This window comes from Eurytemora carolleeae, unplaced genomic scaffold (genome assembly GCF_000591075.1).
Source record: "Eurytemora carolleeae unplaced genomic scaffold, Eaff_2.0 scaffold392, whole genome shotgun sequence".
Classification (NCBI taxonomy): domain Eukaryota; kingdom Metazoa; phylum Arthropoda; class Copepoda; order Calanoida; family Temoridae; genus Eurytemora; species Eurytemora carolleeae.
Genome location: NW_019396285.1, coordinates 175,727 through 198,138, shown reverse-complemented (window position 1 = coordinate 198,138; position 22,412 = coordinate 175,727). Strand labels below are relative to the sequence as shown.

At 32.3% G+C, this 22,412-nt stretch overlaps 1 protein-coding gene across 1 annotated transcript; it reads left to right on the top strand.

Moving 5' to 3' along the window:
* Window positions 1-1,777: 1,777 nt before the first annotated feature.
* On the top strand, window positions 1,778-22,023 carry LOC111700162 (uncharacterized). Its single transcript, XM_023470990.1, has 13 exons — window positions 1,778-2,659; window positions 5,039-5,139; window positions 6,882-7,078; window positions 8,104-8,157; window positions 10,127-10,254; window positions 15,148-15,247; window positions 16,969-17,109; window positions 17,324-17,501; window positions 18,845-19,003; window positions 19,176-19,256; window positions 19,577-19,724; window positions 20,561-20,632; window positions 21,689-22,023. The coding sequence occupies exons 1-13, from the start codon at window positions 1,818-1,820 to the stop codon at window positions 21,753-21,755; spliced, it is 2,268 nt and encodes a 755-aa protein (XP_023326758.1). The 5' UTR covers window positions 1,778-1,817; the 3' UTR covers window positions 21,756-22,023.
* Window positions 22,024-22,412: the final 389 nt, after the last annotated feature.

The window sequence follows — 22,412 nt, the reverse complement described above, 5'->3', positions numbered from 1 at the left end:
CCTTACTCAGCCTTACTCAGCCTTACTCAACCTTACTCAACCTAACTCAGCCTTACCCAATTCCGTACTCAACCTTACTAAACCTTTCTCAATCTTATTCAATTCCTGACTATTGATAAAGATATATTTAGATATATTGATATATAACATATAATATATAGATATATTTAGATATATTGATAAATAACATATAATATATAGATATATATTTAGATATATTGATATATAACATATAATATATAGATTATAATTAGTGATGAGAACCGAACTAATTAATAAGTTTGGATGTTCATTATTCTGTGTCGGGTTCGAAGATTAATCTTTAATAATTCTGCAGACTATTCTCCTAGTCATAGATATATCCTTCCTCTCCGGACTAATAGTTTAGAAACCAATCCGTCCTTGTATATTACTATGCTTGGATGAAAACCCTGTCAACTAATCTTCGGATATTCTCATTATAAAACCACACAAAACCATCTCTACCTGTAAAAAAACATACGCTATATAATTTACATTATTGGAGGGACATAGAGAAAAAGAATGTTAAAAACTTTATCAATTATAAAATGGCATGTCCGATTCACGAGGGTCACTTGAATTTACGTCTACTGCAGTCCCTTTAAGAATGAAAAGAAAGGCTGAATATGTAGAATAAAGAAAAGCAATCTATATCTCCAGACCTCTAATTATATTATCTCCTACAGCTAGTCAACTAGAAAGAATGAAGACTTAGTTGCTGGTCTATAATAACAAAGATACATATATATATATATAACTTCTTCAATAAGTTCGGAACGTATTTGATCGTTAAAAAAATGAAGTACATAAAATGCAAAGATATTTCTTAGTACGGTTGTACTGTCTTCAGAAATTGACGCGAAATTTTCATTTTACCATAGTTTAAAGAAATTTATTGATATATAAAGAAGTGAAACGAAAAATCTGCGAAAAATAGTCATTCCAAATCTGCACCTTTTACAAAATCTTACAAAGGTTGCAAAATAAATTTTTTTGTTATTTAGAATGTAGTAATAATGCGGAGGATTTTAAACAGGGAATACGTTTTTTGTGTTTTATTTCATAATTTCTTCCTATTTTTAACGGATTTCTTACTTTTTAATTAAAATCATTTCTTTCTCAAGACTTTTTGAGATTCTCCATTTTGTATCAATCTCAACATTTTTAATGAATGTTGCAGAAAATATTTAGGAAACAGATTCGAAATTATGGTTTTGGTAGAATTGGGTTCAAGCAATAAGCATTTGAGAGGCTTCATGGTTCCGTTCACGGGATTTGGTGAAATTATTTTCCGTCGCTTTCTTCTGTTTACTCTAACCCCCGGTTCAAGGTCAAAGTCGAACTATGGAACCGTTTTTCTGTATCTCCTTGTTCGGGAAGGTGGAGAGGAGGGTAGGAAGATGCCTGGGTGGGGAACCCCCTTCCCCACCCAGGCCTAAAGGGGAGGTTTTTATGAAATACAATCAAAGATGTGATCGAATGAGGAAATTCAAATTTAATTTCTAACTATACTATTTGTGTTACACGATAAACCTTATAATTACTGAAGGAGGTCATTTCTACCTACAGATGGTAAATCTCATAACTATGGGCCCCGAAATAATTTCAAATTTTTAACATAAATCTAAATTTCAAAATTTCACTGGATATAATAATAGAATATTTATTGTTTAAAAGCGTTATTTATAAAAATTTGAAATTTTAGTGTTTGCGGGGCCAACCAGGGGAACAGTATGCGGTGTATTTACTCTCAGTTTCCCAAGTATCAGTACTAGACGGATTGGCAAGTGGTCAACATGACTCGTTGGCTGAGCCTGATAGCTATATGTTTGTGTGTAACAGTATCTATAACTCAGGAGAACTATCGTCAACCCTACAAGTTCGTTGCTCCTTACCCCTTAGATATGTATACCAGCCCTGGTACTACCCCTGGAGATACTACGACAAATGAACCTGAGATTTCTGAGGATGAGGATGAATCAGCTGGTGTCGGTAGAATAGGAGAGGCTGCTACAGCAGATATATCTCTAATGTCGTCTTCGCTGAATGCTCCGGAACCTCTCCCAGAGCCTAAGAGCCTGGTTGATAACAGATCTAGGTCCAGGAAGAAGGTTAAAGAGGAAGCGGTTGAGAAGAAAGAGGAGAAGAAGGATTTGATGGAGAACCACAAGGTTGAGAAGGATAAACTTGAACCTAGAGCTATCCTAAACCGACAGAGAATACCGCCTAGACCTGAAGACGAGTACTACTATTACTATGACGACTACTACTATGATGATTACTACCCGGAGAAGGATCCAGTAAGACAGGAAGAGAAACCAGTTATCCCTCCTACCCAGAGCTATCCCAGAAAATCTCCAAATACTCCTAATCCTCCGAGAACCAAGGAAACCTTGAAAAAAGAAACCAAACCAAAGAAAGAAACCTACAAGGAAAAGAAACCGCTGAAGCCTGAAAATGAGAACAAGAAAGCTGGATTGAACCTGGAGGAGAGAGAATACAATATTCAGAATACTTTAAACAGGCTGAAGGGTCTTAAAGGAAACCATGTGAAGAAACAAGGCAGGCCGCAAACAACTTTAAAAAAGAATCCCTGGGAACAATTTGATCTTCCTCCCAGAAAGAAACCAGCTCCAAGGTGATACTTTTTATAAAACTTAAACCTAAATAAAACTTAGGAATAATTGTGTAAACTAAATTTGACTTGAGTAATCCTAATCAAACCTGCGCAATTTTGAGTAAAGTTAAGAAAAGCTGCAAATTAAACCTGATAGATTAAACCTTTGTAGATATAAGTAAATTTGAGTAAACCTATTTCAACGTGAGTAAACCTATTTCAATCTGAGTAAACCTAGTCCAACATGAGTAAAATATTTCAACGTGATTAACCCTAGTTCAATTTAAGTACACTTTTTTAACGTAAGTAATCCTATTTCAACGCAAGTAAACTTATCTGAGCGTGAGTAAATTTATTTCAATGTGAGTAAACTTATTTTTAATCTGAGTAACCCTTAATTCTAAAAAGGCTCAGTCCATGTATAGACTGGGTGCGCCCTATGATAAAAGCTTTAGAGTAAAGGTATAAAGGTATATGGTTACAATGCATGTTCATAGCCCAATTTTTGAAGGTTAGCTCATTGAAAAAAATTTGACCGCTAAATTAATGGTACGGGTGCCAGGGAGGTTTTAAAAAATGTAAAAAATAATTTTCTTTTTGATAAATGATAACATGTCTCAAGTGTTTTACATCCTTATTTTAAGGGCGTCATAAAAACGTAAGTTTTTAGATGAGTAGATTATAAAAAAAACAAGCCTGGTTGAGTACATCTGATATACTAGAGTAAAGTACTGTAAACCGTTAAGGGTGATTTCTTTTCTGTCTGATAAAGTGTTGCAGACATGAACCGGACAATGAAATATTTCTAATAATCTATAAAATACAATTTCTATTTTCGAATGTTTTCTTTCTGTTTTTTAATTTTTAAGTTTACAATTATTGTAATCTTCTCGTCGATAAACATAAAACTATTTGTATCCTCGTCCAATTAACGTAACCCAATCTATTTTCTTTTGAAATCGACATAACACCGTCGGGTTTTCTTCTCTACCATCGATATTAACCCTTTGTTTCCATACCGATCCAATCAAAATAAAACCGATAATTCCCTTTTTATAATCCACACCCACAAACAGTTATTTCTCTTTTAAAATCAACAAAATTATACAAATTATATAAATTATATATTGGTTCTCTTTACAATCGACATAAACCAATAGTTACCTTTTCCAATCGACCCAAAACCGTTGGTTCCCTTGTACAATCGACATAAACCTTTAGATCCTGTTTCTAATCGACTTAAAATCATCATTGTTCCCAGTTTACCATTTGACTCAAAACCGTTCATTTTCTTGTCCGATCGACCGTTGGTTCCCTTTTACTTTCAATTTAAAACCATTGGTTTCCTTGTAAAATCGACTTAGACCCATTAGTTCTCTTGGACAATAGACGTAAAACCATTGGTTTGATTTTAATATATCGACTTAAACCTTGGATTCCGTTTCAAATCGGCTTAAACCGTTGGATCCCGTTTTGAAAATTCGTTGGTTAAGCATCCGTATTCCAACCTTATTTATCATATCTATCTTCGAAGATTTTATAATGATTTAAGGATTGGTGGGTCCCTCTGCCCCTATTATATAATGATACATCCATGTATTGGAATCCAATAGTTTATTTCAGAAGAAAGTGGGGGGGGGGGTATAGAGGTATGGGAGGTTGAGGGGGGATGTCTCAGGATCTAAGATTATAGTAAGTTTGTCCGACAATATTTTTGTTGACGGTATTATTCTCAGCGTGAGAACTTTAATTGGATATCGGTCTTTCTCCCTTGGGGAAAACCATTCATTAAATTTATTTACAGAAACGCTATGTAAATTTTACTTTTGGTAAATAATTCCTAATTCGAGTTTTTGTTTATTGTTTCTAAAATATTTAATATTTTGATATCTTTCATGGATCAAGGTTCTTTAAGCAATAAAATATACACATATATCTTACTGATTGTAAAATTACGTAATATTCCTAATTTGCTCATTAAATCCCCCCGTCTCCCCCCCCCCCACCGCAACATGTCTGGAAAATCAACGAAAAGAGCAATCATTGTTTAAAAGAGTAATAAATCCTTCCCCCTCCCCTCCCGTCTCAAGGTTTGCATGCTTAATATTATAAAACTACCTTCATTAGACCTTATGACGTGGATTTAAAACCTTAATATCAAAGTATGCATATTGTATACATATACAATTAATGATTTGATATTGTTTTGATTCACCCATCATCATAATTTTTAATGTTTTTTCTACAAAAATAATATTTGACAACAAAATTTTATGAATTAAAAATATTTTTTTTTCGATGGCTACATTAAATTTCGTAAGAAGTTAAAACTTATGTTTTTAGTCACTAGTTAGCATTAAAAGTAAAATCAATTTAAAAATCTAGCATTTTTTAATTTAGACCTGTCCCGGAGAGGAAACCTTTAAGGAAACCTGTAGCATTTAGACCTCAGGACTTATATGATTACAATGATGCTCCAGTCAGACCTATACGTAGACAAGGTAACCCTAAACCTTACTCTGGGTCGATATATATCCTCACCTAAACCTTACTCCGGTTCAATATATCCTCACCTAAACCTTACTCCGGTTCAATATATCCTCACCTAAACTTTACTCCGGTTCAATATATCCTCACATAAACTTTACTCCGGTTCAATATATCCTCACCTAAACTTTACTCCGGTTCAATTTATCCTCCTAAACCTTACAACGGTTAAATATATCCTTACCTAAACTTTACTCTGGTTTATTATATCCTCTCCTAAACCTTACGCCGGTTCAAGATATTATCTCCTAAACCTTACGCCGGTTCAAGATATTATCTCCTAAACCTTACGCCGGTTCAAGATATTATCTCCTAAACCTTACTCGGGTTCAAGATATTATCTCCTAAACCTTACGCCGGTTCAAAATATCCTCTCCTGAACTTTACTCCGGTTTAAGATATTTTTGCCTAAACTTTACTCCAGTTTAATATATCAATATTATAACCGTACTTTATTTCATGGTTCCTTAACCCCACATTAAATTCCTCTTTATCTTCTATCTCTATTTTATTTGATTTTCCCTTTTCACTTAATTTATTCAGATTTATTTTGAAGAAATTCATATTTCTTTATATTGAAGGTGACCGTTTTTATCATTTTCACATTCTGCCGGAGCTTGACGGAAATGAAAAATTGATTTAAACCTTTACATTGGAATAAAGAAAATCAAATTTTTGTTTCTACCAAAATGGCCATTAATTAACTGAATCAAAAGCCCGTTCTAAGCCGGTGGTTGGCCTCACAAATTTTTGTATGACCAAAAAAAAATGCGCTATGGACATAACATTTTCATTAAATAATCTTAAATAAAATTTAGTAAATAATGATTTACATAAAAAACCTTGGAAAAGAACATGTTTTCTCGGTAAAGGGAAAGACAAAATCCAGATTGATCAAAAAAGATCAATTTTCTTTTAAGGTTTTTATTTAAACGCTAGAAAGGGAACAGAATTTTTTATTAAAGAATGAATCCGCATAATTCGTTATTATTCATTAATATATTCAAATAGATAAAAAAATTAATTAATACCGTCCTTGACGGATTAATAACTTCTGTTTAACAAGAACATTTATTGCTCAGCTGAGCGTTAAACCTGACAATATTCTCCGGTCGTGAACCTGAACCCGGAGAAACCTGAGCTTTGTGTCAAACCATAAAACTATTTAATTTAATCATTTCATTTGGCATAATTTGTAGATGTAGATTAAATGGTTTAATGAACTGGGTTTCAATTATAAAACGAGGATTGATTCTGCAATTTAAAGAATTAAATAAGTCGTCTTTAATTTTCAATTTAAAACAACAAAGACACAAAATTTTTGATCTTTCTAAAATATGTATTTAGAAAATGATTTATTCACCAATTTGGCACTAGGCCGTGAAAATCTTGGCATTCTCAGGATTTATTTTTATTTCCGCATTTTATAAAAGACGATTTGAGTCGTTCATTTGGAAAGGAATTGAAGTATTTAGACTCTGATTTTACAATCCAAATATCTTTGCAACCCGATGTTACAGATATATTTCAAGCTATGAATTCTGTTAGATCAAATAATCTAAGTTCAAAATACCAAAGGTTTACACCGCCTGGTTGCATAGCTATAGAAATTAGAAAATTTGAGTTTGTATCTAAGACTCAATTCCTCATCGTGTAATAACTTTTTGGGTTTAAAACCTGAGTTTAAAATGTTAAGGGGGTGGAGGAGGAGTAAACCCTCTGGCTCTCCTGGTAGCTCCTCTAGCTGGTATAGCACTACTCATGGCTGCAGCTGCAGTAGCAATCAACCCCGTTCTTGTAACTGTATCTCTTACTGGGAAGAGAAGGAAGAGAGGGGCTGAGACAGATGAAGGGATAACTCCAGAGCTAGAAGAGAAGATTCATGAAATGCAGGTATACGCACTTATATACGTTTCTACTCATTTTCACAATAAAAGTGTAATTTCAAGTGACCTTCCATGCAAAGATGGCAATACCCGATTTACAACGGTACTCTGGAAAGATTTGTTTTATCAAGTAAGAATTAGATAATAGATATCTATGTTATTTTTACTTAAAACTGTTTTTAATTTGCGGTTTCTCTGCGAAAGTGACTTGCGCATTTCTTGCTTATAATAAGCATAAGAGTCTGAAAAACGACAATATCTACCACGTTACATTGATCAGATTAAGGTTTCAAAGGTACCGTTGTGAATCAGACATCCCTATTTGTAACATTCTTTTTCTAATCCCACATTTTTAAAAAGGTTATTTTAAAAAAAAAGGCTCATTAACATTTCGCCATGTAACATTTCGCCATGTAACATTTCGCTATATAACATTTCGCCATGTAACATTTCGCCATGTAACATTTCGCTAAATAACATTTCGCCATGTAACAACTCGCCATATAACATTTCGCTATATAACAACAACTCGCCTATATATAAATCTTTAAATTAAATTGTAGTTCAAATGAAATTATACCAGAAAATCCACGAATCAAAAACCAGAAATCCGCAATTACAGTAATTCTAACAATGTCGGAAGTGCTGCACGTATCTACAACTCAGCGGGGGGAAACCATCTTAGGTAAACATATAATACAACTTCTCCTACACTAAATTTAAATCTACTTTTATATGAGCTAAACAATGTTTCATAATTTTATACAATTACATATATTTACTACTAAACTACTAATCAACTAGTATTTTCTACTAAATGAAATTTATTATTTTGTTTTTTGTTTTTATATGGCGAGTTGCTGTTTTATCTCGAAATGTTATATGGCAAGTTGTTATATGGCGAAATGTTACTTAAGCAAGTTGTTATATGGCGAGATGTTACTTAGGCGAGTTGTTATATGGCGAAATGTTATACGACGAAATGTTATATAAAAAGTTTTTTTCTAAATAATATGAAAAACTATTTTTTAGATTCTTGAAAGGTTTATGGCTTCGGTTCCAGATAATATGAACTATCAGCACCAGGTAAAAGGATTTATTCTAGGTTTATTTAAGATATATTTTAGGTTTAGTTCAGATATTTTCTAGGTTTAGTTCAGATATATTTTAGGTATAGTTCAGATATATTCTAGGTTTACTTCAGATATATTNTATAGATTAATAGATTAATTTTTACATTTGTTGTCATATTTTAGAAATTTGGCATGATAATATTCGTAAAAATAGATACTTCACGAACAAGAGAAGGTTTTTTGATTGAGGAAAAATTCTGATTATTCTACATGTTTTTAATTTAATTTTAACCGACATTCAATCACAAGCTTGGTTGTATCTGAAGGTCGTCATTTAATAATAGAAACCATATACATCAGGAAATAATATGAAATTTTTTTAAATAAACTTTACAGGTGGACCACTACTCTTTAGTTAATAAAACACAACATGGAACCCGAACCCCCCAGTCCCAATTCCTAGTGTAAACGACCCTGCAAAAATTTAACATTAAAAAAATCGGCCAAGTTTAGAAGATTTCCTATTTTTAAATGTCTTCTGTCTCCAAGAAAAAGTTTTGCTTATATTCCCGGCCATTAGACGACATTTTGCTGGCATTATTAAATTTCTGTTTTAATATATCTAATTAAAGACTAGGTTTAGTATCTTTCTTCATAATAATATAGGTTTTTGATTGAACTTGCTCTAAACGGTTGAGACATACCTGCAGTGAAACCTGTGAAACAGAAAAGATTTTTTGATGACGGAATAGATAGATATATCAGTAGATAGATGATATATAAATAGATGTAAAAAATATGGAGATAGATAGATAAATTGATAGATAGATATAGAAAGATATAACGATAGATAATGAATAGATAGATAGATATATAGATAGAATGATGGATTGCTGGATAGATGGATAAATAGATAACGGATAGATAGATAGATATATAGAATGATGGATTGTTGGATAAATGGATAGATAGATAACGGATAGATAGATAGGTAGGACCATATGGTTAAATGCCCTTGGTTTTAATTGCAAGGCGTAAGTTTGGACATTTCTCTGTAAACATTGAACCATCTTTTTTCAAATATAATTGAAAAAATCTTTTCTTTTTGTATTTGTATTTATAAATTGAGCATTCGTTTTTATATTTTTATATTTAAAATTAAATCATATCTTTTTACTTTTCTTAAATACGTAAAACTGTATTTTTTGGTATTTTTAATTTACCATTATGGAAAAAGACATCTCTTTTAATCTCATAATTTAACCATATATCCCATATATCCCATATATCCCATATATCCCATATATCCCATATATCCCATATATCCCATATATACCATAGATCCCATACATCCCATATATCCCATATATCCCATATATCCCATATATCCCATATATCCCATATATCCCATATATCCCATATATCCCATATATCTTATTGTTTCAATAAATCAAAATAAATCCATCACTTTCCATATTATCAATTTAACATTAAAACATATCTTTTTAATTCTTGTTTAATATCATATCTTTTTTTAAATATAAAATTTAGTCTCAAACATTTATAATGAAGCATTAAAGCGCATGTTATATTCATATACGCACTTATCACAATAGGTTACGTAGATACAAATGGAATAATACTAGCTTAGGAACCCATCGTTACCCAGAGTGCTCATAGTTACTTCCGCCGTTTACCCGCATTTGGTCGATTTTATTGGTTAACTAAATTTTTGCTTTTAAATTTGATCAACTTAACTTAGAATCTTAAAATCAAGCTAAGAAAATGCACGTGGTTCTCGTGACTTCCCCGATCAAAATTTGAGGCAAATCGGTTCAGAGATTCTCGAGTTATGATCGGACATACAAACAAACAAACAAATATAGATTACAACTTGATTAGATATACTGAATGTGTGGAATTTATGTACGAAACTAAATATGTTATGTACAACCTCCTAAATATTTATTAATGTACTATAGGTGTTAAGCATGTACCTCTCCTGCAGTGGATATACTGAGGTTGGAAACAGCTGTATGGATCGGGTTGTGTGTGAGTACGCGGATATAAACTCAGATATTGAACCAGAGGAGAGAGATGTTATATCTATGTAAGTAAACTAAAGGATTTGAGTCTTTGACACAAACTCTTATTTTCCAATCCCTATATATATGAAACTATGATGACACATACCTTGGATAATTCAAACTGTTAATGAAACTAGATCAAATAATCTAAGTTTGAAATATCATAGGTTGCACCACCAAGTTGTCAAGATATAGAGATTAGCAAATTTGAGTTTGTGGCAAAGACTCCATTCCTTTTCATTCTTATCAATGGTTTGAAAACCAAAAACATTTTATATTTTGTTAAGATTTTGGTTTTTAAAAGCAAATTACAATTTCAACGATTTCCGTGATTGGAGATATATAGACGAGGAGAGAACAATAATATGTTTTCTATGCATGAACACTTTTTTATATTCTTTTAGATGAACTGTTCATATTTTTTATTTGAAACTTCTCAAAAAAGGTCAAATTTTATTATTCCGCCTGATTTTAAAGATATTTAAAAAAACTTTGTTTTATTTAAGTTACGAAAGCATCGGTGAAATTGCATAAAATATTTAAGACCCAAATGGGATCCTAGGATATTGATAAAAAAAATATTATATAACATGTTCAAATTGATATTTCACGTCTCCAACATTATTGTGCAATACTCTGCAGACCATTCCACTTTAAAGATTTCATAAGAGGACAGTATGTTCTCCGGGTGAATAACTATATATTGAACCTGGAACCAGACACCTGGGTTCCAGATCCATCAGGATACTGTTATGGTTTAAACACACCGTCAAGGTTAAAGGTTCAGACGGAGAGAAATATAAAAGTAAAATTTGATACAAATGACTCGACACTTTTTCCAGGATATAAATTATCATGACTCATGAGTCACGTAATGAAGTTTATGAAATGTATGATTTTCTAGCAAATAGATTAAACACCACCGGTCCTCACCTTTCAAGAATTTAAATGATTTCTTAGATTAAGAGGTAGAAATCTCACTTCTTAAAGATTAAAGATTTTTAACTATGGTCGATAAATTATTCAGTACCCTTCCAAGATTGAAAACGGGTCTATTAAATTCTGTAACGAAGATACTACAATAGAAATATACTAATTTTCTTAATGAATGCCAACTAGAGGAATTTTCTTTAGAGTGGTAATTATCAATCTTTACTCACAATATTGATTTGGATTATAAATTTATATTTATATACATAACTCTTAGTTTCTAGTAATTCGATTTTTAACAAACCTGGCCAATTATATCGGAATAAATAACTTAAATCTCAAGAGTATGATTTGAAAACATGGATAACCAGCTGGTATAGATGAACCAAAGTAATAGATAGGGCAGTTCTGATATATCTGGTATAATTAATACATAGGAGGACAGTTCTGATATCTCCGGCAGAGATGAACCTTTGGAGGATAGTTCATTTCTCCGGCATAGGATGAACCTTTGGAGGATAGTTCATTTCTCCGGCATAAAATGAACCTTTGGAGGATAGTTCATATCTCCGGTAAAGATAAACCTTTGGAGGATAGTTCATTTCTCCGGCATAGATGAACCTTTGGAGNGGATAGTTCATTTCTCCGGTATAGATAAACCTTTGGAGAATAGTTCATATCTCCGATATAGATAAACCTTTGGAGGATAGTTCATTTCTCCGGTACAGATAAACCTTTGGAGTATAGTTCATCAAGGTTTAATATGTTTTGTAAAGTACAAATTTTTTAAAACTTCCGGCAACGGTGGCAGTTTCTAAATCTCCAAACAGTTTTCGTTTGTATATTTTTATGTTTGACAATAGAAGGGGACTCTCCAGGTATAACTTAATGTTTTTTAAAAGTCTAGAAAATTTATTAAAATTAATCAAATTCCAATCTAAAAACCACGGTTCCATTTCAAACCCCTTTCATGTTCTGTCTGTTGCCTGGTGGTTTCTTGCCTCGAAAATAGAATTATAAACTCCCAGAGGACGGGTTGGATGTAAAAGAAGATTAGATTAACAGAACTCATGCAAATTATATCTTTCAATCTTCTCAGCCTTTTTATAACCGAGGAGGGTTCTTCTTAGGGTACAGTACACATACAATCAGATATATAATAGTGGTAAACATAATTCAAATAGTCTTAGAAAGAAATTGGAATTTTTAAGATGTTAGGTTATATTTAATCGGCTCAAAGTTAAAACACAATTGTTAAGTCAATTTGAAAGTACAAAGCAGGCAGAGTATATTTAAAAAATTCCCGTAATATAATAATACGGGCTTCGTTTTTTTCTTCATAAATTATCCTTTTAATTCAATTAAAAACGCACCATGGGAGAGAAGATCTTGAATTCAAAAATGTATTCCTAAAAAATTGAAAGATTAAAATCTTAATTTAACTTTCTGTCTCTGTTTTCCCTTTGTTGTTTTCAAGCCTGAGCAATGGAGATGTATTTTAAACCTGGGCAAGTAAAAACCCGGGATTATCGATGTTTTGGACAAAATTAAATTTTTTTTGTTATGATCGGATTTAGGCATAAAAAAGATTAGATAAAAATTTCAAAATATGTATCAAAAAATGTTAGCCAATTATTTGCATTTTTGAATTTACAATTTAATAACGTTAACTACAGATTTCCACTAAAAATTGCTGCGGATTTTTTGTTATATCTCATTTAATTTTCATTGAAGTTTTATAACATTTTTGAAAACAATAAAAAAAACATTTTCTGAACAATTTTTAAAAAATTTAATTTTTTGAAAAATTTAATTTTTTGAAAAATTGTTAAGAAAATGTTTCGCTGATTTATTTTTTCAATGATCCAAAAATGGGTATGAATTTTTTTATCACATTTTTTTTAATGCCTAAAATCCAAGCAAAACAAAAATTTGGAAAATTTTGTCCAAAACATCGAAATTCCCGGTTTTTTACTCACTCCGTATGTTAAACCTGGAGATATATATTAGACCTGGAAATATATGTATTAAACCTGGAGATTAAACCTGAAGAAAAAATTAAACCTGGAGAAACAAATTTAACCATGAGGTTATATTAATCCTGGCGATATATATTAAACCTGGATATATATTAAACCTGGAGATTTATATAAAACCTGGAGTTATATATTAAACCCTTGAAACCAATCTGACAAGACTCTGAGTTTGGCTTCCTCCCCTGGGTCGAGCAAGTTTTCTTTACAGAATAAACAATGGGAAACATTCATATTCTTTTATCAATCCTTTCTTCTTTACTCTAACACATTTCTTTTTATTATTACAAGCTAGCTGACGCCTACACCACCTGTTAAACCTATTCCCCTGCTTTTATATATATTACACCACCACACTTTTGAACCTATTCTCTGTGCTCTTAAACCTATTTTACACTTAATCCTATTCTTCTAATCCTGCTGCTAATCTCAATCCTACTCTAACAGTACGTCCTTCTACTACTCTCAATCCTACTTTTTTAATCCTTCTGCTACTTTCAATCCTACTCTTCTAATCGTTCTGCTACTCTCAATCCTATTCTTATAATCCTGCTGCTAATCTCAATCCTACTCATCTACTCCTTATACTACTCTCAATCCTACTCTTATAATCCTTCTGCTACTCTCAAACCTACTCTACTAATCCTGCTGCTAATCTCAATCCTACTCTTATAATCCTTCTGCTACTCTCAATCCTACTCTTCTAATTCTTCTGCTACTCTCAATCCTACTCTTCTAATCCTTCTGCTACTCTCAATCCTACTCTTCTAATCCTTCTGCTACTCTCAATCCTATTCTTAAAATCCTTTTGCTAATCTCAATCCTACTCTAATAGTACGTACTTCTACTACTCTCAATCCTACTCTAATAGTATATCCTTCTACTACTCTCAATCCTACTCTAATAGTACGTACTTTTACTACTCTCAATCTTACTCTTCTAATCCTTCTACTACTCTCAATCCTACTATAATAGTATGTCCTTTACTACTTTTAAACCTACTCTTCTAATCCTTCTACTACTCTCAATCCTACTCTAATAGTATGTCCCTTTAGTACTCATAATCCTACTCTTGTAATCCTTCTGCTACTCTCAATCCTACTCTTCTAATCCTTCTGCTACTCTCAATTCTAATCTACTAATCCTTCTGCTACTTTTAATCTTACTATTTACCTAACTTACTGTATCTCATACTCCCTAACCTACCCTGCGAAAGAACAATGTTGGATTTTCAAATATTTCTAGAATATTCAGTTTTATTCAATATTAGACAAATTCTTTTAGTTCTTCTTCACCAGTTCCTAAACATAGGGTTTAAACATTCGACTTTTTAAGGATTTAAGGAAACATTTTTAAATATTCTGATATTATAGTAGAGAATTCTTATACTGGAGGGGAAGAAATCTCATATTGCAGGAGGGAGTTTTGCTATTGTAACAAAGAATTCTGATATTGAAGGTTGAATTCTGATATTGCAGGAGATAGTTCTCTGTTTGCATGGGAGGATTCTGTTATTTTAGTAGAAAGTTCTGATATTGAAGGGAGAATTCTGCTATTATTGTAGAAAATTGTGATATTGGAAGGGAGATTTCTGATATTAAAGGGAGATTTCTGATATTGAAGGGAAAATTCTGTTATTGCAGGAGAGAAATCTGATCCTTATTTTTAGTATTCGTATCTTAATGATTCTTATTCAGCATTCTTATAACTGTAGAAGGATGTAGTATAGATTAAGAGGGTTAAGTTTAGTATCTAGGGTTTAGATGCCGCCGCAGGGCTTAAATCAACTATTGGTTTCTCTGTTCCAAGACTAGTGTTTCCCAACTTTCTCCAGGGTTCATCTTTGGCAAGGTTGGATCAGGTTTCATCCTGGAGGATATTATTGAATCCTACATTGTCAGAATTATAGAAACAAGAGTTTTCAATCTTATATTTCATTATATATCTGTTCAGTGTTCTCTACAATATAATGGCAAACGAGTTTGTGTCAGCTGAGTTTAAGGAAAGACTGCGGATGGCTGCTAAGCATGGTAGAGATGAGGGAACCTGTATGGTGAGTATTTAGAATATTAATTAGAGTAATTTAAAGACGAGAGTTTGCACCACCTATGGTCAGCTTGACTCGGATGAAGTGGAAACCACGAAAAGGAAAAATTTCTCTCATAAAACTTCATACATGCATAAATACGTACTTACTTACTAACTAACTACCGGGTGTCTCAAGAAACATGACAGTGGAGAGACGATGACGTTTAAAAAAATTAGCTGCATTCTTTTGTCAACTCACTAATGCAAAAATCACAATAATTACAAAGGAATTGAGTTTTTGCCACAAACACAAACTATCTAATCCCTATATCTCTGCAACCAAATGGTTTAAACCTTTGTTATTTCAAACTTAGATTGTTTGATCTAGCAGAATTCATAGTTTGAAATATTTTAAGTCTACGACATTAGGTTTAAAAGATATAGTGATTAGAAAATCAGAGTTTATGGCAAAAGCTCAGTTCCTTTTCCCTTTGCGCTCCTGGCATTTCCAAAATGTGGGTTGACTTTTTTGTGCTTTTAAAATGATTGGAGATATGAAGGATTTCCATCAGATATTTATATTAAAGGGACTGTAAGCGTAAATTCAAGTGATCCTTCATGCAAAGATTTTCGATTCACAACGGCACCCTTAAAAGTTTTGTCTTCCTAAGTATGAATAAATATGTTCATCATTTAAAAATTTATTTGTGGTTTCTCTACAAAAATGACTTACGCACTTCTAGTGCAGAAAAACATATATGATGTTCAGAAATAGAAATCTTTAAAACACCGTTGTGAATCATCGGGCATAGTCATCTTTGCATGGAGGGTCACTTAAATTTACGCGTACACAGTACCTTAAAGTAAGTTTAAAGACTAAAGACGATGTTTTTAGGTTTATGAGTGTACAGAGCTGACAGATATGAAGGATAACAGTCTATGATGATAGAATATTTTTTAGTATTTATAAATATGACGAACTAAAGCTAAACTTTTTAAATTAACTGTAAAAATGTAAAATTCAATTAATTGTTTACTATTAAAATACTTAAAGAGAATCTTACTTTTTGCCGCCAAAATTTACAACGCAATATTTAATTTTCCCACTTTACTTTTAAACCCGTGATTTATTTTATTTATTGTTTATAGTTAAAGATATAAACTTAGATGTTATCAACTTATTGTATTCCACTTTATTTCAAATTCTGTTTATTATTATCTAAGTTTTTAACTTGATTTAATGTTTCTTCATGCACTTTTTTATTTTATTATTTATACTAATCTTTTGTGTCAAACAAATCCACTGAAAGTTTTCTGAAAAAGTAAGAACAAAGATAGTAAACCCTACTTTTTTATTCTTAATCTTCTAAAATCAAATTGGAAATCCAATCTTCTTATAGTTATAGTCCATAAATTGCAGAACCAGTTACATAAAACAATTTACAATTCAAATCTTCAAAAACCCAATTTAAAGATCATTTAAAACTTAAAAATAAAATAAGTTCAAATATTGTAAATAAGTATAAAATTCTATCAATTTGACTTAAATTTTTGTTATTTATTTCTTTAATCAAAATTTCCTCTTAGTTTAAATGTTAATGAATCTCATTTCAGAATTGTTGCAAATTTTTTTTTCTCTTATAAAACCAGTATCTAAGTATTTGCATTTAAATACTATTTTCTTTACATGTTTCTCAATATTAAAACTACCAGAATCTCAAATATAGTTAAATCCATAAAATCAAACATATGTTTCAGATGAAACTATGCGCGGCATTTTTAGCTTGTCATGTCGTCTTTGCTTATCTACCTTCAGTTCACACATCCTGGTGGCCATTTTGGTCTACTGAGTCTACTGAAAAGAAAGAAACCGTAGAAAAATCTCAGGCATGCGTAGAAACATTCATTGTTTACTTATTTCTCTTCGGGAACATTTTCTCCGACTGCCATTGTTTCTATAATGGTTTCGGTATTGTTTAACATTGACTGATAATGAAAGGCAGTTCTATTAAACGAGAAAGAATAAGGATATTTTATAGAAAATCTACAATTAAGAGAATAAAAAAAATTTCTGAAGAGCCATGAATGTTCTGTTCTATACGAGAAGGTTGAGTCAAGGACGGATTATGATTACTATGATGAAGATTACTATTTCTACGATCAGCTCGGTCTAACCCGTAGAACAGGAGATCTTTACGATCAGATGGGTCCAAACCGACGATCAGGAGATTACTACTATTACTACGAGGATGAAAGAGTTCCAAACAACAGACAAGCAGGTAGTCTCAAAAGATCATGATAGTCAGATGTTAAGTGTTAGGTGTGTTTGTTGTAAATTCCATAATCTAGTAGGATAATCCTTGATGTGATTGATATTCAGATACTAAAGTCCTTGATGTATAATTGATAATCATTAGAGAGACTCTGATTTGGTCATGACTGTTGACTTATAATATCGGAGTAGTTATGTCCTTTGATTTTTTAATCTATATATTGTTGTTTTTACTCTTTGATTTGTTATTTTTAGAATTTTTATTATCTTCGAGTCCTTGACAATTCGCTAAACCTTGACAAATATTTCTTGATTTCAAAATTTCTGACAAGACACTATCCTTGATTCTTTAACGAACCTTGACGAAACACTGATTGATCGATTGTTTAAAATAATAGTAAACTGAATATTTCAAAAAATCATCGAAGTTTGAAATATTTTCTAAATCCTTTCTAAATCTTCTTCTCGTTTTAAAGTGTTAAATCTCTTTTTCCTTTTCTAATCTGATGATTTAAATCTAGATTTTCTCCTTTCATCTCCTTTAAACCTCGCCCAATTCATTCAATTCAACGTAAGCTCTCATTTTAAAGATTTACAAGATCTCCAATATTTTCTCTACTTGTGTCACTGCATTGGATACAAAATAGGCATTGGCCATTTTATGTTGCGCGCGCATGCCCCGTAAAATTACAAAACAAAGAGAGAGGGATTGAATTTTGTAGTTCCAGAAAAATAATATCTGTGGGATGCCTGCATAGAGACCGGAAATGTAAGACATGTGGCCGCAGCGCTCGGCCCCCTATCCTGTCCTAGCCCAGCGCTCGGCCCAGAAAGGGTCATAACTTAACCTAACCCGTGGCCGCAGCGCTCGGACCCCTAGCCTGTCCTAGCCGCAGCGCTCGGCCCAGAAAGTGTCTTAACCTAACCTAACCCTAAATTAATACTAATTTTTGGATCTACAAAATTCAATCCCCCTCTCTCTGTTTTGGAATTTTTCGGGGCATGTGCGCGCAACATAAATCTCTTATTTAAAGGGACTGTAGGCATAGTTTCAGATTCACACCTTCACCATTAAAAGCTTTGTCTAAATAAAAATGCCATGCATAAGAGAACCATGAACTTTTCTTAAAAATTAGTTTGTTTCAATTGTGATTTCTACATAAATTAATTTCAGTAACAATGAAGGAAACTGTTAGAATTACTTTTCAAGTTGTAGAAAACAACGATATCTTTCAAAGGGTTCAGTTGGTCTTTAATTAAAAGGAAACTTGAAATGACATCCACAGTCCACAGTCTCTTTAAAGGTTAGATTTATACATATATAGTTTTATAACTAATTATATTTTTTAGATGTTGGGAGTACGATAAATCCTCTCGCTGCACTAATAGCTCCACTAGCTGGGCTAGCCCTGCTAGGAGCAGCTAGTGCTGTAGCGGTCAATCCAATGCTGCTTCAGCTGGTTACTATTAATAGAGGGAACAGAAGGCGGAGAGATATCTTAGATAAAGGTTAGATTTTTAAGGAAAGAAAAAAGACGTAAACACAAAAAAAGTTAGGGGACTTGGAGTTGGGGGGGGGGGGTTGAAACTAAAAAGTAAAGAGATAAATAAGTTAAATGAGAATGTGAAGATTTAATATTTTATAATCTGATTAAGCCTCCAAACATATTTCATTCTTTAGATTTGGAGAACGAAGACTTGGATCTGAAAGGAAAAATAAAACAATTGAGAGTTTTAGAAACTTTCCTCACCAGAATACCAGGTGATTTAAACCTTGCTAAGCAGAATATCAGGTGATTTAAACCTTGCTCAGCAGAATAACAGGTGATTTAAACCTTGCTCAGCAGAATACCAGGTGGTTTAAACCTTGCTCAGCAGAATACCAGGTGGTTTAAGCCTTTTTCAGCAGAATACCAAGTGGTTTAAACCTTTTTTAGCAGAATACCAGGTGATTTAAACCTTGGTTAGCAGAGTACCAGGTGATTTAAACCTTGTTCAGCAGAATACCAGGTGATTTAAACCTTGTTTAGCTTGTCGAAAATATCAGTAAATCTTAAATAATCCATGAATTACTTAATTTAGGTACGGCCAGTCAAGCTGACCTGCTTACAGCTGGTTACCTAAGCTGTAGTGGGCTAGGAGAAGATGGTAACCAATGCCTGGAACAGTTGACCTGCATGTACGCGAGCAACACAACCTTGAATCGGATAGAAAAAGATGTTACATCCATGTAAGATTTAAAGGAATTGAGTCTTTGCCACAAATTCAGTTTTTGTAAAACCTATATCTTTCCAACCTTATGATGTAAACCTTTGATATTTCAAACTTACATTATTTGATCTAATAGCATTTATAGTTTGAAATATGAAAGATCTACGTCATTGGGTTGCAAAGATGTTGAAATTAGAAAATCAGAGTTTGTGGCAAAAAGTCAATTCCTTTGTCTTGATTTGTAGAAACCATTTTGAATTGTCTGAAAGATTTGAAAATTTAATTTCCTCCTTTGACGGGATGGTAACTTGGTAAGACAAAAATTGAAAATAAATATGGGTTTGAGGGACCTAGATGTGGCAGGAAGGAAAGAGGATAGAGGGGGGGAGGGAGGGAGGGGGAGGGTGGGTGGATAATCTCATTCCTTAATACTTCACCAGGTTTGAATGAAAGTTTAAAACTAATATTTGGAGTTTTAAACAAGTCTAGAATATAAAAGATTATGTTGAGGGGCATACTATATGTTTTGATAAACGTTATACTTTCAAAACATGAATAATCAAATACAAAATTAAATATTTGTTACCCCTTAAATTATATGATTTTGCATTCCTGTACTTCTGTAATCCTCCATTCCTCCATTCCTAAAGGCCTTCATTCCTCTACTCCTCTTTTCCTTTACCTCTGTACTCCTCTTCTCCTCTATTCATCTACTCCTCTTCTCCTCTACTCTTAGCTACTCCTAGCTACTCCTAGCTACTCCTAGCTACTCCTCTACTGCTCTACTCCTAGCTACTCCTCTACTGCTCTACTCCTAGCTACTCCTCTACTCCCTCTAACTGTTAAATATTTCAGAGTACTGTATAATCTAATGTCCAATAACCAGCTGAAACCAAAACTAAAGAAAAGACTAAGGAAAGCAGCGAGGTATAGTTTTATTTTAACCACCTAGTTTTAAGAACTGTAGTTTTTATTTAAAAAACATAATACTTTTTTATTGTATTTGTATTGTACAATGGCAGCAATATTTGTGGCTAAAAAACAGGAAAGGAAAATAATGAAAAAAAAGAATAAATTCATGATATGGAACGACAATCATATCATACAAATTGGGAAATTTTAATGGCAAAAAATATCCATATTCGAAATTTAAAACATTGAAAATTAAATTGTAATTAAAATAAGATTTCCATGGGCAACGCTGGAGACCAAAGCTAGTAAATGATAAAGGAATTTAGTCATTGCCATAAAAGCAAATGTTCTGACCCTTATATCTTTGCAATCTGTTGGTGTAAACATTTAATAATTCCAAAATAGATAATTTATTTGATCTAATAAAATTAATAGTTTGGGGTTTTATTAGACATTCACTTACAAAATTTAAGAAAACAATTGACATTTCTTTAGGTTCTTCCCTTCGGGTCTTTTACAGTTTACGTTGCTGGGAAAATGTCATCCATATGATCTGGGAATACCTTGTGTACTTGGTTTGGTTGGTATGTGTTTTGTAAATGTACTACAGCTGGTAGTTAATCCTGTTTTGCAATGTTTAATGACTTAGATAAATACAATGTAATTGTAAGACTAATGGTGTGTGCATATGCCTGTATATCTATAATTATATATCTTATATTTATATATTATGTTATGGATTTATTGTGAAATTTTCAACTATTTTACATTATAAGTATGAATGCCTTATGGGATTGAGAATTTTTTATAATTTTCTTTTTTTAGATTAAGAATGAATTTCTTAGAAGATTTCTTTCAATTAGTATTTTTTCGTAAACATGTCTAACAATTACAATGCAATGTACAACCTCATTCCTACCCTTACTCCAGTCCATGGATCTTTAAAAATAAATAACATTTTTCACTTGACCCCTGTTCCATAATCATAGGTTGGTGTAAAACCAATCCATCCCAGATGGTAGTTAAAGACAATATTAAATAGATATCTAAAGATACATTGTTTGGTTTCAGGTTCGGACGAGATGGTCAGAGTTGTGTCAGTTTCTCCTGCAGCTCTGTTCCAAACCCATGGAGCTGAGTCCTGACTTAGAGTAGATAAACAAGAAACACTCAAGAGCAAATATCACGAGCTTTTTAAAGATATAGATATCAACCTTTTTAAAACTTAATTTGACTAAATAATAATCTTTTCAATCAAATGAGATCAAATCAACCATTGTATCAACCCCCTAGACTAACAATCAAATCAACCATTGTATCAACCCCCTAAAGTAATAATCAAATCAACCATTGTATCAACCCCCTATACTAACAATCAAATCAACCATTGTATCAACCCCCTAAAGTAACAATCAAATCAACCATTGTAGCAACCCCCTAAAGTAACAATCAAATCAACCATTGTATCAACCCTCTAGACTAACAAGCAAATCAACCATTGTATCAACCCCCTAAAGTAACAATCAAATCAACCATTGTATAAACCCCCTAAACTAACAATCAAATCAATCATTGTATCAAAAAATCAATTAATCTTCTACGTAATCAACCGATCTAATCTCATATTTTCTGGATTACAGTGTATTTCATATCGAGCTTTATTTGTTCAAATAACAAATCTAATATTTTTTCTCTGCTGAATTAAAACTAGTTAGAAATCAAAGCTTAAATGGAAAGCCGTCATCATCGTATTGATATAAAAGCCGAGCTCAGTATTTGATTTTAACACAACCAA

What these genes read in the sequence shown, in the direction of transcription:
- LOC111700162 (XM_023470990.1), top strand. Translation starts at nt 1,818, where the DNA reads ATGACTCGTTGGCTGAGCCTGATAGCTATATGTTTGTGTGTAACAGTA. An exon ending in AGAAGATTCATGAAATGCAG is followed by an intron (nt 7,079 to 8,103) that starts GTATACGCACTT and finishes ACTATTTTTTAG; the next exon opens with ATTCTTGAAAGGTTTATGGC. An exon ending in TCCAAACAACAGACAAGCAG is followed by an intron (nt 17,502 to 18,844) that starts GTAGTCTCAAAA and finishes TATATTTTTTAG; the next exon opens with ATGTTGGGAGTACGATAAAT.